The following is a 14,941-nucleotide window of genomic DNA, read 5'->3' on the forward strand; positions in this document are numbered from 1 at the left end:
CTCTATCCTCACCACGTACAGCTCCCACAGGCAGCTCAAAGGTGCCTGCAGCCGTGGACAAAGGGAGAGCTGCAAAACCCAGTGTTCCTCTACTCCATCCAGCTCCCACAGGCAGCTCGAATGTGACTGCAGACACGGACAACGGGACCACCAGAACACACATGGTATTTGTACCCCGTTGTCATCCAACAGCCAACAGGAAGGTGGCCACAGCCATGGGCAAAGAGGGCGCCGCACCACCTACCCGATCTACACCCCATCCAGTTCCCACAGGCAGCTCAAAGGTGCCTGCAGGATTGGGCAACCGAGCTTTGCAGCAACCACCACCTCTCTACCATGTCATGGTCCCACAAGCAGCTGGAAGGAACACAATACCACGGACAAGGGGACCTCTGCAACAGCCACTGTAGCTGTACCCTGTCATCATCCGACAGACAGCAAGAAGTACACACAAGAGCATCTGGAGTTCTAGATGAAATTCAATCATTCTTCTCTTATTCCTTCCAAGTATTTTCGGATCCTTGGATGAGAGCACTACCACACAATGCACATTCCTGTGGTCTCCCACCACAGGGAGAGAGCTCTCAACACTGCAAAGGGCACATAAGACAGCCCTGCCCCTCTACGCCATCCCAGACTTGCAGGGAGCCCCCCAAAACATGGGCAAAGGGGGCTCCACAAAATTCTCCCCTTCTCTTATTCCTTCCAAGGATTTTCAGATCCTTCTCTTTACCTGACGGAATCCTTACGTCACGGAATCCTGACAGAATTCTGTTACAGATACCGCTTTAATATTTTTCCTGAAAACCAAGGTTGCCTGAGAAGACAGTCCAGGCTGTGGGACCTATGGCAATTTGGAAGGACAGCAACACAGAGAGAATTATTTGTCCATTTCTGTACCTCACAAGCACCAGGAATTAATGAATTCCCTATTTAGGGAATTAAGTTGTAAATGAAGGATGAGACTGAAATAATTCAGGACATTTCCTTCAAAGACCGAAGTATTCCTTTAATAAATCGCTACTGGTTTATATTACCCGACACAAATGCATCTGGAGCTAGGTTTATTAACATGACATTAAAACAAGCAAAGTTCACAAAAGCTTAGCACTTTGGCAAGGTCTCAAAAAATCATTGGCTCAGGGGACCAGATGGGCTGCTTATCAGTTCTTAGAGGACCATTTCTTCCCATTTATCATCATGGAGCATGGCCATGGAGTCTACACTCCCTCCACCTTCCATGGTATGTTTCAGGGAGTTGCTGTGTCAGTGGATTCCTCACATGACTGTTGCAGCCGTGTCCCATCCTTAGAGCTCTTTGGTTTTATACTCTTTCTTTATAGGTGAACAGTGCTATGTTTTTCATATAACCCTTAATTTTCAGATGCAAACTTTAATTTTTCTAATAATTCCACACCTGGTCCCCCCCAAAAGGGTAGTGATACTCCCTGCTCACACAGACTGGCTCGCCTGTACTGGTAAAGCTCTGGGGCAATTGGGAACAAACCCTGCAGGACCCAGAATGGGGGAAGCTGGGGGTTCACGAAGCCACATGGTGAGCAGAGGTGGTACAGCAAAATGACCGCGCAGCAGGCAGAGTCTTGGGGAATGTGGCCACAGCTCCAGTGGGAAAGGGGAGTCTATATCCACGGTGAGTTCTTTTTTATGTTCATGGCATAAACAGCCTTGGGGGGGAGCTGGCTTAAGATGGCACTTTAATTTACAATTATTAGCTTTGCAACTTCAGTGCCTTGCTTTTGACGGGTTTTACTTTTTATGTGCTAAAATGGTCAAAGGGTCCTGATACGGCAAAGTCCATATCCTTCATACGAGGAGATGTAAGACATATGCAGAACTCGGGGACCCAGATCAGTAAAGGGGAGTCAGAGGTCTCGGGAATACAGCCTATTAAACCCTGTTCCACAGGCAGTAACGTAACATTTGAGAACTGAATGGCAAGTCAGGAAGATCCTTTCATGCTATGGCGGGTTGCTTGTGTAAGGCTTTTATTGTCTGCTCACGATGCTGGAGTAAATTTCCAATAATAGGACCTATTCTTGTAGCTGGGAGAATATACTTGTTCTAAGAAATACTCAAAAAAGATCCCTACCTATACATTGTAGGAAGCTCATTAGTAACGGGAAAGAAACTCTACCAATATCCAGGATACTCAGGTTTTGATCAGTTTTAACAGTCTGGGAATTTTACTGCCTCTGCCATTCCTTTCAGCCGTGTTTTGTTTTTATTGTTCTGTCCTACGTGCAGATCTTCAGGGCCGTGCTGAGGATCCCCTCTGAGCAGGGATGGCACAAAGCCTTTTCCACGTGCCTCCCTCACCTGGCCGTGGTCTCCCTCTTTGTCAGCACCTCGTATTTTGCCTACCTGAAGCCCCCCTCCATCTCCTCCCCATCCCTGGACCTGGTGGTGTCAGTTCTGTACTCGGTGGTGCCTCCAGCAGTGAACCCCCTCATCTACAGCATGAGGAACCAGGACCTCAAGGACACATTGAAGAAGCTGATGCATTCACGTCTCTCTCAGCAGCAATGAACTGCCCGTGTTTATTCAAGATGCATTTCCAAGTCACCTCTGAAACTTTCTGTGTGTGCAGAGGTCTTTTTTTCTCTGTGACAATCTAGGTTGTCTTGCAATATCTGCATCCACTCCACATCCTTAAAAATAGGAACCAGCCTGTCTGACCCAGAGGCCTTTGTACGTGAGTCTTGTAGGACAGTGCAGCTCTTGTCCTTTGTCACATCTCTGTAATAAAAGGGGGTTTTCTCAGTGCCCATGCCTGGTGGTTGGGCTCTCCTTCCAAAGCTGAGCTCAGGAACAGGCTGCAGGAATTGCTCCCAGAAGACCATGCTGCTGGGCTTGGGTTCTCCATGGCTCAGGGGAGGAGGACATGGGGCAACGCGTTAGGGCATGGGCCTGTGTTGAGCCTTCACATGTGGGTGCCCAGTGCCAATGGGAATGGTGGGTGACCAGGAGGGATGTGACTGGGACCATCTCCCTGGGCAAGAGCAGATGTCTCTGTGTATGCCCCAGCTGGGGCAGGCTGCTGTGTCCCTGGTGCAGCAGGAGGTGCCTGGGGAGCCCCCAGGCCAGCAGCCTGGTGCTGGGGACAGGGATTGGCCCCGAGGGGCTGCCAGGAGTGGGCAATCAGGGTCCCTGTGAGAGAAGAGCAGCAGACAGAGGGAGGCAATGGCCTCTATGTCCTCATGCCATGGCTGGCACCAGCCCTGGGGCTGACTGGCAGGATGAGACCCCTCTCTGCCCACCAGCATCTCCTGTGCCTTTCAGAGAGGCTGTGGCTGTGGGGTGAGTGGCCAGAGCTCTGCAGCCCCCTTTGGGTGGGCAATTGCATGGGGCCAGCCCTGCATGGGCTGCTGTGTCTGCCTGGGCTGGGGAGTGGACAGGGGAGGTGGGCAGAGCTGGGCGGGGGCTGGGCTGGGAGAGGGAAACACCAGTGAGAGCTCATCTGTGTGGGTGTGCAGAGTGGGGGCACACAGCAGGGTGGTCCTGGTGCAGACCCAGGGGTCATGGTGAAGCAAGCAAGTTACCAACGGAGCAGGACTGAGGGGCCAGATCTGTGTCATGTTCCCTGCACACCATGGGGAAGCTGCCACAGGGAAATTTTTCCCATGAAGTCCCAAACACCGCTCATTTCCATAACTAGTCATGTACCCCAGCCACAATGAGGGACCTTTGCTGCATGGTCACCTCTGTTCTTCTCCATGACTCACAGATACCCAACTTCATCAGCCTTTTTTTAATATAAATGGAGCCACTTTCCTACTGACACTTGTTACACACAAGTCTCATAGCTCTTGCCACAGTTGGTAACTCAGCCAAGGCCGTGGTCAGACACCTCCAGCCAGATCAGGTGCTCTGGCCTTGTTTTGACAAATATTGAAACAGGCCATGGACTGAGATCCCACCAGCTGGCCTGTGCCGAGCGCTCCAGTCTGTCACTCTAAATGTTTTCTAAAATAAAACCCCAACTCTGTCAGCCTCTCCTCGTCCATAATGTACTCCAGGTTCCAAACATCCTTCTAGCCTCTGCACGACTTGTTTTGATGTATCAGGGTCTTTCTTGTGTAGTGGAGCCCATTCTAGGTGCAGCTGTCCTGATGTGGTCCTGTGGTGGGTTAACCTTGACCACCAGCAGCCAGCCCCCCAGCTGCTCATCCACTCCCCTGACTCAACAGGACAAGGGGAGAAAATAAAGCAGCAATGCTCATGGGTCAAGGTAAAGCAGAGAGATCAGTAACCGATCCTTGTCATTGCAAAAGATTTGTTGTCTTGCCAATAATTAATTCATTTCCAATTAAAAATGTTTTGAATTGTGAGATACTATGCAGGAGAAACAATGGGTGAGATAGTCTGGTTTATTCTGGGGGAATCAGTCTCCTTGATGATCACTGCACAGGTAAGCAAGGATGCCAAGAGTCCAGGAGCTTGTGGGCAAGTTCCGCAGACCAAACAGGCCACCCACTCTGATGCTCACCTGCACCTGGGACTCCCCAAAGAGGACAAGATGCTCAGGGAGGTGAAGACCAGTGCCAGCCTTGGTTGTAGTGATTATGAAGTTGTGGAGTCTCTGATGCCCAGGCTTGTGTGGATGGAGAGCAGCAGAGCACAGCCCAGGACAGGAGGGAAGGAGAACCTGGCCTGCTGAGGGCACTGGCAGGTGGGATCCCATGGGGGCAGGGCCCTGAGAGCATCCCTAGGCCTTCCTGGCCCTGACCAGCCTCACCTGGGGCCTCCACCCAAAGCTTTGTCCATGGCTCCAGGAGGCCACTGAAGCCAGGCAGGAGATTCAGTCCCAGCACAACCTGTCCTGTAGGTGTGCAGGTCTCCAGGCACAACCATAGGCACAGCCTGGCCTGTCCATGGAACTTGTGGTTTGGAATATCAGGCTCACTTCCCAGCTTGATTCCTGATGGTGTGGCCAATGAAATTACAGCGTGGCCCTCCATGTTCTAGGACATTTCTGCTTCCTTACTTCACATTCCTTGTTCAATTGTTGGGAGGAGAGGAAGGAAAACAGGTGAGGCTTCTGGGTAATAGTGACAGAAATTTGGGAGCAAAACTCTAACTTTCAGCTCTTTTCTCGGATGCATTTAATCTTCCATAGGAACTGGAAAGTTCTGAGATTCCTCTACCTCCCTCACTTTTAGCTAAGAATTTGTGCAGATACTGGTTGGTCACCACCCATGAGATGATGAGGGTTTTCCCAAGGACAAACACCATGTGGGTCGTGAGACACTGGAGGAAGAGTTTTGAGATGGATCTAGCAATATTCTTCATAACGGGAGGGGTGAACTCCATGATGACCTCATTGCCTTTTCTCCACAGATGGTCTTAGCTCCTCTTTTTCCCCTCTAACTTGGTAGGGAACTTATGAGGAAGAAGTTGTGGTTTGCTTGTAGTTGCTTGTGTGTCAGGCAGGGAAGTCACTGCAAGTACCTTTATTTTGTTTAGTTAAAGAAGGACTCTAGCTCCTTGTTCACATAGTTGCTGGGTCACACTGGTGAGGGAGATAATGAAGTAGAAGTGGGGTGTCCACATTTCTTTGGGACAGCGTTATCACAAGGAAAAAAAGCAAAAAAAGAAAAAAAATCACTGAAAACCATTGACCACAATGAAAACTTGTGAAGTCTGAGCCATTAATGAATTAGATTATGAGTCATATGCTGAAGAACATGGGCACTCTGCAGCTTCTGGAAAAGAGAGTCATACAATTTCCAAGCGGCATCCTTAAGTTCCTGGATCTTCATGCTGCATATGAAAGGGGTTCACTACTGGAAACTCTGTATAGCACTGCCACAACGAGACTGAGGGATGGGCAGGAGACAAGAGGTGAACTTCAGGCTGGCAAACATGCCAGTGCTGAGATAGAGAAACTTCTGAGAGCTTCCAGAAACAGACCCTATAGCTCTGCAAAACAGAATGGCACCTGATATGAAGTTGGCATCTTAAGGCAGAGTCTGTACTATTGCTAATACCAGTTGTCACATATATGTAGATCAAAGTAGAAGGATTTCTACTGACTCACAAGAGACTTAGAAATATAGAAGTATTTCACATGAGATCCAGAAGGTCGACACCTTCTATGGATTTCAAGAAGTTTCAAATAAGATGACATCCTGGTTTTCTGACATACATCTATGGATAAAGAAGTTAATCTTCAGATGCCTTCCTCCTCTTCCTCTTTGAACGTACCTGTCCCTCTCACCTACCTAGTTTCTGCTTTGTCCTTCAGAGGTAAAATTTGACTGTCTTTCAGTACTCTCTCTAGTAATCCCTGTAGGCAACTCTTCAGTTACTGATAATGGACCTCATGGGGATCTGCTTGAACTAACCATAACACAGCAGAGAAGAGTATTTTTATATTTAGTAAATTGTATTTGTGTTCTTGTTGTCCCCCATCAGCCATCCCTTTTAAAAAAACCCTTTTCTATTCCTATTTACACATGGTTCTCTAAGGAAAGTGGGTAGTAATTGCTGCAATCTTCATCTGCAGAGCAGGTTAGAGAAGTCTGATGTCAAGTGATGTAAGTGCCATGGAGACAAGGAGAGAAATAGTGGGGCTGGAGGGGTGAGGAGCAAGGCTGTCCACGCAGTGTTTAGCTCCAGGGACTGATTTTCCTACCTGCCGGCACCTCCTCAGGGGACACTCTGCATCAAGAGCAATTGGGAAAGCCTCCTGTTTGTATTTCAAACATAAATTCCCTGCCTTCCTCTTTAACTACACTTCTGAAACTTATCTCATGAAGCATAGGAACCCTGAAGACCAGATGTCCCTGATGGAAAAGACATGGCTGGTCAGGGTGTTCTGCCTCGTCACGAGCCCAGGGTGTTTGTGGTGCTGTGGACTTCAGGTGTTCAGAGGAGACTGAAGAAACCTCTACAGATCACCAAGTCAGGAGCAAAGCCCACAGTCCCTGGAAGCATTACTGGGCCCCGCTAAGGGCCATGGCTGAGAAAGCCTCCCCGTGGCCTTGTTAGAGCCCATCCTTGGAGGCTGTGAGTGCAGGAAGGCAAAGGCGCTGTGCAGGCAGCTCTGCTGCTGAGCAAAGCCTTGGCTTGCTTTTGATGAAGCAGAAAGGCCAAGCCATGACCTGCAGCCTGTGGGAAGGTCGGTGCTGTCCCTCACACAGGGCTCAGGGCTCTTCCTGGGGACCATGGAAGGTGAGCATCCAATGCCCAGTGAAGGACAGCAATGGCACAGCAACTTCCAGCTTGCCCATGGGGCTGCAAGGAGGCAACGATGCCCCCGTGCCTTGGGGCCAACATGTCTTCTCATAACCTTCACTGGTAGAGACAGCTGCCGTAGCCAAGGGGACACAGACCTGGGTTCTGGTGGTGCGTTCCAGCCTTGCCAGCGCCGCCTGCCATCTCTATTTCAAGCTGTCCTACATGGTTGGAGCCCTGCCCCTGTTGCCCTGCAGGCTGTAGGCACCATCTCGCTGCCCTGCCTTGCTCTCACCCCAACACTGCCATACCTTCGCTGAGGTACCTCCACTCTCACTGGCTGTTCCTTGAAACACAAAGCCATGGGCTGATCCGGGCTACAGTGTGCAGCATTTGTAAGAGAGAGGCATGAGAAACGGTACAGGAACAGCCCTACAAACACCAAGTGAGTGAAGAAGGAGGAGGGGCAGTGAGGGAGAGGCTTGGTGGGCTCATGGAGGCCAATGGTCAGCCCACTGACCCCGACCTTCACAAGTCAGCACAGTGACAATGTTCCTTTAGGTGTCTGTAGGTTCTTTACATCAGCATTTTAGCACCACTGCCAGATGGGCCAACAGCTGTGATGCTCACCTGGATCTGAAACCCTGCGTCACCCCTGTCCAGCTTGGCTCTAGGAGCAAAGAAATGGTGGAGTCTCATCTCGCAGGGGCAGTGAGGCAGGAGAGCAGCAGAGTGCAGGTGCCAGGCCTCAGAGTGGCAGGCTGTGGCCAATGCTGGGAACTTTCACTGGGCAGTATCACTCAAGGGGAGAAGAATTCAGTGCAAGTGGTCGCAAGGAGGCCATGAGGCCCCAGGGCCAGAGGACAACTCGTCTTCTCATAGGCCTTGGTGGCAGAGACAATGGCTGTACGCAAGGGGACAAAGCCTTGGGTTTTCTTGATGACTTCCAGCCTTGCCTGTGCCCTTTGCCTTCCATCTCACGTTGTCCTACACTGTCCCACAGCTGCTGCTTTTTCCCGGCCGGCTGCAGGCACCCATCTGGCTTCCCCACTGTGCTCTCACCCTGCCCTTGCCACACATGCACTGATGTCTGTCCACCCTCACATGCTGTTCTTCAAACACACAGACATGGACTGATCTCATATTCCTTCTGGATGACGTCTCCCACCACAGCACAAGCCCTTGAGTGACATTTCCTCCTCCTGACCTCCAGTCTCCACTTTCCCAGCTGCACTGGGTGGCAGTGCTTCTCCCTCCTGCTCTTCCCTACCTCCAAGGAAAGCTCCACCACCTGGGAAACCACCCTTCAGGCAGGCATCCCGACCCATCACCCTCCTTGTGGCCTTTCCCCTGACCATGCCACGGCCTCACCGCGCTCTTCCAAGGCTGCGAGCCTTTCAGCTTCTCGCATAGACACGAGCAAGCGGTGTGCCTGCTGCGGTGCTGTCATGTTCTCAGGCAGCAGCGATGTGACAAGCAAGAAATAAGCCCCTTGGTGGAGTGAGCCCAGGTCCTTAGGCAGAGGGGATCTCACAGCCCATGTGCCACCCAGGGGCCTTCTGCTGGCCTGCCCGAGACACAGGCAGACGGAGCTTAACGGCACGTGTGCCAGCCATGAGTCAGGGGCTGCCCTACGCGCTGTGTCAGACAGAGGTGACCTCACAGCCCCTTTCCCAGGCACATTGCTGCTGGTGGCCTGTCCCCTCCGCAGGCAGAACTGGCCTCACTGCCCCCGTCACAGCCATTGGCTTCCTGCTGGAATGTGAGTCCCTGAGACACAACTGACCACGAGACACCATCCTCAGCCGTCACCCTCCCCGTGGCCCAGCACCCAGCAGATGAAGGGAAGCTTCTCTCACCCAATTTATCTCCACTGATGTCCCACCAATGGTTTGAGTGCACAAGTGTTCCCCAGAGGAACTGCCTTATCTCACGTGGTGCATTGGTACGTAGCTCGAGGTTTGGCTCTCCGTTTATCCTTCTTGCTCCCGCTGTTCTGAACTGTGCCTTGTCAAGTGACTTCCAAAGCAGGCCCTCGAGCCTTTCAACAAGACAGTCAAATCTGGAGTCCCAAGGGAACTCTGTGCCAGCTCCGTCAGTACGACTGAACTCTCTGACAAAGTACACCGCCATACAGAAACGTAAGTGGGTTTATACCTCAGGCTCATTTACAATCTAGAAAAATAATACTGCCCGATTGGACGTGCTGGTTTAAGCGCCCAGCAGGCCTGGCTGCGTAACCACGAGGGACCAACAATTCCTCCCCGGCTGTTGCCCAAGCAGCAGCGCAGCACTCAGAAGCAGCGGGTACACGGAGCCTTGTGGGCCCTCGGTGAGTACAAAAGTGATCCCTCCGTAGTCAGCAGTCTGACTCACAAGCACAAGGCACACGTGGAAAAGTAACATCTAGACTGACCTTAAGTTTAGCTCCCCTTGATGTGTCAACGTACAATTCCGGAGGAACCTAGGTACAAAGGAAAAACAAAAGACCCCCATTTCACTGGGAAGCAAATCAAAAGGCCTCTTCCCCTCGGCTGCTCTGGCCCAGGAGCTGACTGTCACGACACAGGATCAGTGAGACACCTGAGCTGCCACCTCCCAACCCTGCCCGGTAGTTAAATGCTTGCCCTTTGCAATACTTTTTAGAGAAATCAGCAGTTGGGGGCGAGGGGTGGGGATTCCACCACCGGCTTTCTTTTCTTTCTCTTGCCCGCTCGCAGGGGCTGAAAAGGCTCCTGAGCCACCCCCCTGCGACAGCGTTACCGCAGGCCCCAAGGCAGCCTCTACGGCCCGCGGGGGCCGGCAGCCCCAGCCCGCTGCCACGGCCCCGGCCAGCGGCTGGGGGAAAGACAAAGCCCCGCGCAGAGCAGCGGCGGCTGCAGTGGCTGCCCGGGCACCCGGAGGCGGCGGGTGGGAGGCAGGGCGCCGCGGGCCGACCCCTCTCCTGGGCCCCCCGCCCCGTACCCGAGTTGGCAGGGACCCCCCAGCCCCCTGACTCGACACCAGCCTGCTGGCCCAGCAATGGGAATGGACCCCCCACCCGTACCCGAGCCGGCAGAGCCCCCAAAGGCCCCCCGACTCGACGCTGGCCTCCTGGCCTAGCAAGGGGACCAGACCCCCCCCCCCCCCGACCCCATACCCGAGCTGGCAGGGCCCCCACTGGCCCCCTGATAGGCCTGCTGGCCTATCAAAGGGACCCACCCACCCCCTGCCCCGTTCCCAAATCGGCAGCTCTCCCAGTGTGCTGTCTCCATCACATTTTCTCTGCTTTTCTGGAGTGGTGGTGGTACAAGGAGAGAAATAGGCTGTGAGGCCTTGCAATGGCTTTAACGTGTGAAAGTACCTTGGGAGCCTGAACAGTAGTGGAATTACTTTGACATGTCCTGAAGGAAACTTGTTGGTTGGTTTGTTTTTTTAAGCGTTGCTTTGTGTGAATGACATTTTAGCAGCCAGTTGTGGGTGGTGGAAATCTGCTTGGTGAGCTTCTCCCTGTAGAGGAATGAAGGCGGTGGGTTGATTAGCATTGATAACATGCAGCTGTGGCCTTGCCTCAGAGGCAGTGGGTTGATTGACATGGACAATGTGCAGCTGTAGCTGGTTCCCGCTAAGTGGTTAAATAGCCCTGTGGCTTGTGGGAGAGGGTGTCAGATGTAGGAGGAGCAGTGTGGTCTGACCTCTGGAGGAAGGTGATACAGCACTGATAGTAGAATATGACCAATGGTAAGGTCTTGTTGTGGTCTACTAGTTTGATTGTGCTGCAACATCTCCCCAGCCAAGAGTTTGGGGTAGAAATGAATGATTGCCTTCTGCTCTAAATGTGATACTGTTTGGGGAAGAAACACGCCTCGCTTTGACAAGGGAACAATTGGCTCTGTAGATGCCACAGTATTTACTTGTACAGGTTCTCGTGTGGCACAGGTCTGCTCTCACTGAACTCCGTGGTGAAGAGGCAATTTCCCCTGTCTCAACCCTACCCCACTGAGCCCTTCTCAGAGGCGGGTTTACTTCTTCAACAGCCTCTGAGCAGTGATAATCAAGGTGCCTTGCTTGCAAGTCTTTGCCTAGCAGACTGCGTCACCACAGTCCTTGCCTTGAAGTTAACAGGATTAAGGACCCCTACAGAACCAACCAGGTGTCTGTGCATGTTCCCCCAAACAATGAGAAGAGCAACCTGATCAGAATTGAAGGAGACCCACAGGCCAAGAAAGAGCTGCTGGAACTCAATTCCTGTATGGTGAGTGAGTAGGATGTGATGTTTGGGAGACTGCAGGGTTTGGGCTCTCGTGTTCCCTTGTAACCTTCTGGTGCGAGTGTGTGCCCCTTGCCCACCGAGCACTTGGATCTCATGACAAGTGCAAGTTCCTCTTCACCAGTATGCTGATGTTGAAGGGGGAAAGGTGGCGGGGGAAGAGGTAGGAGGCAGCTTTCAACCAATTTTAGGCTTAACTCCTGTGTTCCTGAGAATGGTTCTGGGCTTTGAGGGGTTTGCTTTTGGCTTTTTGCCTTAAGCACGTCCTCCGTCAGCGCTATCCGCGTGCGCTGAGCTGCTGCTTAGGGAACTGTGGTGATACAGACTGTGTGCATGTCAACCATCCTGAAGGCCATAGCTGCATTCTACCCTAAAAAAGCTTTCCGTAATGCTATGCTTCTGTTAGGACGCAATTTTCTCAAATTCCCCCAACCTCAAGGTGATTTTCCCACACACCTGCAGGCAGCAGGACTAATGTCATCTCCTTTTGACTGCTTGGGCTTGGACTAAAATCCCTTCCCTGACTATTCTTTAGCTTTTACAGCCTTTGAGCCTTCCCTTGGGCCTGGCTGATAGTCCTTCGCCATTTCACCCTGTTCACAGCCAGCGTGAGTCTAGGTACCAACTATATCAAAGAATTTCAGTTACACGATAAACCTGCTTTTTTGTAAATTAATTTTAGCATTTTAATTGCTTTCAAAGGGAACTACAGGAAATCCTGTCCACATGGTGGCCTAGCATAAGCAATGATGGAAAGCTGCATCAGATGTGACCTCCCTGTCAGCTCAGTGTGCCTCAGACAGACTGCATTTGGCACTCCGTGGCATGCTGCGCAGCTCCAGAAATTAATGCTAGGGAAAAAAATGGGCAAAAATAATAGTCATGTAGAAACACGAGTTGGGAAGAAATGCTATAAATTAGGTCTTTCTGTTGATTGAGGCAGTTGATCTTGCTTGTGGATCTTTGGGGTGTGAACTTGATGCTGAACAGCTCGTTTTTCATTTGACACGCCTTGAATTATTTTCAAAGAGATAGAAGAGAAGCTTATGAAATAGAATAGGTTATTGAGTCTTCCTAAAAGGCTCACAACAATTATGTATAAAGCCGAAGTGAAGGATGACGGAATAAAGTTCTGTGCTTTATAAGTAAATACAGCACACTTAAAACTGATCTCCGTGCAGGGTCCTAGTTATTTGTTTTTAAAATCCAAAGGAAGTTTAGGAAGTCTCAGCGGTTAGTAGTGTGGGAAATAAATGGCTCTTCCACGAAAAATTCCACATAAGCAAGGCTCTTTGAACAATTCTTTTTGAAATCGATTCTAACTACAGCCAGTGAGCGGTTTAATGTTGAAATGTATACTTGCTCTCCTATAAAGCAGTATTTCATTTGCATTTCAGTGCTGTTAGCCATGAAAAATTTGGGAAGAGCCCAAAGGAAACCTTTCATCCTGGGATACAGAAGGTAGGAGGTGACGACTTTTTTTTTTTGTTTGGTTGTGGCTTTTTATTCTTTTCTGGAAAAAATAAGTCGTTACGTATAAATGCTAGTGGTTTGTTTCTTTCGGTGGCAGGATAATAATGAGGAGTAGGGTTACAGTTACAAAATCAGCTGTCTTTATCAGTTGAACTGGCTACTTTGAAATTAAACAAATACGCGAGTACATTACAGGGGAGTTTGTGCTGTCTTCAGTACCGGTGTGCTAAAGATACTGTTTTGTTTACAGGATTTATTGGCTCTTGAAGACCAAGAGGTAAATGTAAACTTTTCACTCCTAGCACTCACTTGGTGATGTATAAGGACTTAGACATCAATTGCTTATTGCAGTAAAAAAACGTGGTGTTTCTGTGCAACATCTGAGATCAAAAATCATTTTAAGCACCGGCATAATAATATATCATATTAATAGATGACCAACTTCGTAATATCATAAAAAATCGTAATCTGTGATCAAAAGTAAAGTATTAGGTATCTGCTACTTGAGCACGTAATGGAGCTGGTATGAAGTGTATATTCCCGTGTGTAGGACGTATACAAAAGATGTATATAAAAGTCCTTAGAGGAAACATTACTTTAGGTCTTTTGTTTGATTGTCTGTTTATCCTATAATATTTGGTTTTATTTCTCCGGGACCTGTGAATTTTAAATTTGGAGTCCTTCATGCTAAGGATGGGCAGCTTACAGATGGGGAAATGTTCGGCAATGGTGAGTTTTTCACCTTTTCCTTGGCTGAGGGTTGCATAAGATCTTGAGTACATAAGATCACTGCAAGTACAAACATTCAGAGTCCTGACCCTCTTAGAATTCATCTTGGGAGCCTTGAAGATTTGTATATCAATCAAATTGTTACACTGAATAAACTGTTTCTTTTTTTCTAGTGGGCATTCCCACAATGAAGTGGTGTGGAGCTGAAGGGGACTACGATTTAACGGTGATGGAGCCATTTGGACCGAGTCTTGAAGATGGCTTCAGTTTTTGTTCGAGGAAACTTAGTCTCGAGACAGTCCTGTTGCTCGCTGGCCAAATGGTAGGAAACTGCTTTGTTGATCTTGACGGCGCAGTATGTTGGAATATTAAGATACCTCGAGAGATCAGAACCAAATATGTTGTTTCTGTAATTTAGAGGTGAATAGGCCCGTATCATTAAAGGAAAGACTCAAAATTGCTTTTGTTTCTCTTAAATACAAAGTGCCCCATCTAAAGTGATTACAAAGTCTGAATTGATTTTTAAAAAGCAGATTGCGCTGTTTGCAAACCATCTGTTGCACTGCTCAAAGACAAAAGACGTTCGCCCGAGAAAGTTTCTGGAAACAAATGTCAAATAGACACGGGGAAAGAGCTGGAGAGGTTTATGTATTGTCTATCGAATTATGTTCTCTTTAATGCCCTTACATTTTACAATAAAAAGTTTCATTACCTCTTTTATTGTTAAGACAATGTTGCTAGTGTTTTTATAAGGAAAAAAAGTGTATGCCTAGTTCTCGAGTGATTTTTTTTTTTTCTTCTCTATCTAGACTAGTTGAATTGAATATGTTCACTCTAAGAAATTCATCCACCGAGATGTGAAGCCAGGCAACTTCCTAACGGGCCGTGGGAAGAGTTCCCTTATTGATTCCATTCCTATAATAAACTGTGCAGTCTGTTAGATAGACTGGCTGCAGTACCCAATTTTTTTTCACCAGGCGGCAGCACCGCCCCATGCAAACTAAGGGCAGCGCATGCGCAGACCCGGCTTGAAGCCTAGGGGCGGGGCTTCCGGTAATATAAGCGCATGCGCAGACGCTTTTCTGGCAAACTACGGGCAGCGCATGGCAGACTCGGCTTGACGCCAAAGGGGCGGGGTTCCCGGCGGCGCATGCATAGGACGCAATCCGCTTTGACGCCTGCGCAGAAGCCTTTCTGGCAAACCAAGGGCAGCGCATGTGCAGAATAGACTTGACGCCTAGGGGCGGGGCTTCCAAGTTGCCAATCGTGTGACTCCAGAAGCCGAGAGACACT

The 14,941-nt window shown here is 49.8% G+C and overlaps 1 protein-coding gene across 2 annotated transcripts; it reads left to right on the forward strand.

Moving 5' to 3' along the window:
* Positions 1-11,576: 11,576 nt before the first annotated feature.
* Positions 11,577-14,589, forward strand: LOC119140083 (casein kinase I homolog 3-like). 2 transcript variants are annotated; one of them, XM_037371129.1, is made up of 5 exons: positions 11,577-11,609; positions 12,844-12,914; positions 13,553-13,648; positions 13,822-13,970; positions 14,458-14,589. In XM_037371129.1, exons 1-5 carry the CDS (start codon positions 11,578-11,580, stop codon positions 14,464-14,466), a joined length of 357 nt encoding a protein of 118 aa, XP_037227026.1. In that variant the 5' UTR covers position 11,577; the 3' UTR covers positions 14,467-14,589. The 2 variants fall into 2 exon arrangements, 1 of the variants encoding a protein (XP_037227026.1); XR_005101548.1 differs by lacking the exons at positions 11,577-11,609; positions 12,844-12,914 and having other exon boundaries at positions 13,555-13,648; positions 13,822-14,290.
* The last annotated feature ends 352 nt before the right edge of the window (positions 14,590-14,941 follow it).

Source organism: Falco rusticolus, chromosome 19, assembly GCF_015220075.1.
Source record: "Falco rusticolus isolate bFalRus1 chromosome 19, bFalRus1.pri, whole genome shotgun sequence".
Lineage (NCBI taxonomy): Eukaryota > Metazoa > Chordata > Aves > Falconiformes > Falconidae > Falco > Falco rusticolus.

Excerpts from the sequence above, each read along its gene's own strand:
- LOC119140083 (XM_037371129.1), top strand. The coding sequence starts at position 11,578 with ATGTTGAAGGGGGAAAGGTGGCGGGGGAAGAG. Across the intron at positions 11,610-12,843 it reads GAAAGGTGGCGGGGGAAGAG|TGCTGTTAGCCATGAAAAAT; the intron begins GTAGGAGGCAGC and ends TTTGCATTTCAG. Across the intron at positions 12,915-13,552 it reads TGGGATACAGAAGGTAGGAG|TATTTGGTTTTATTTCTCCG; the intron begins GTGACGACTTTT and ends TTTATCCTATAA.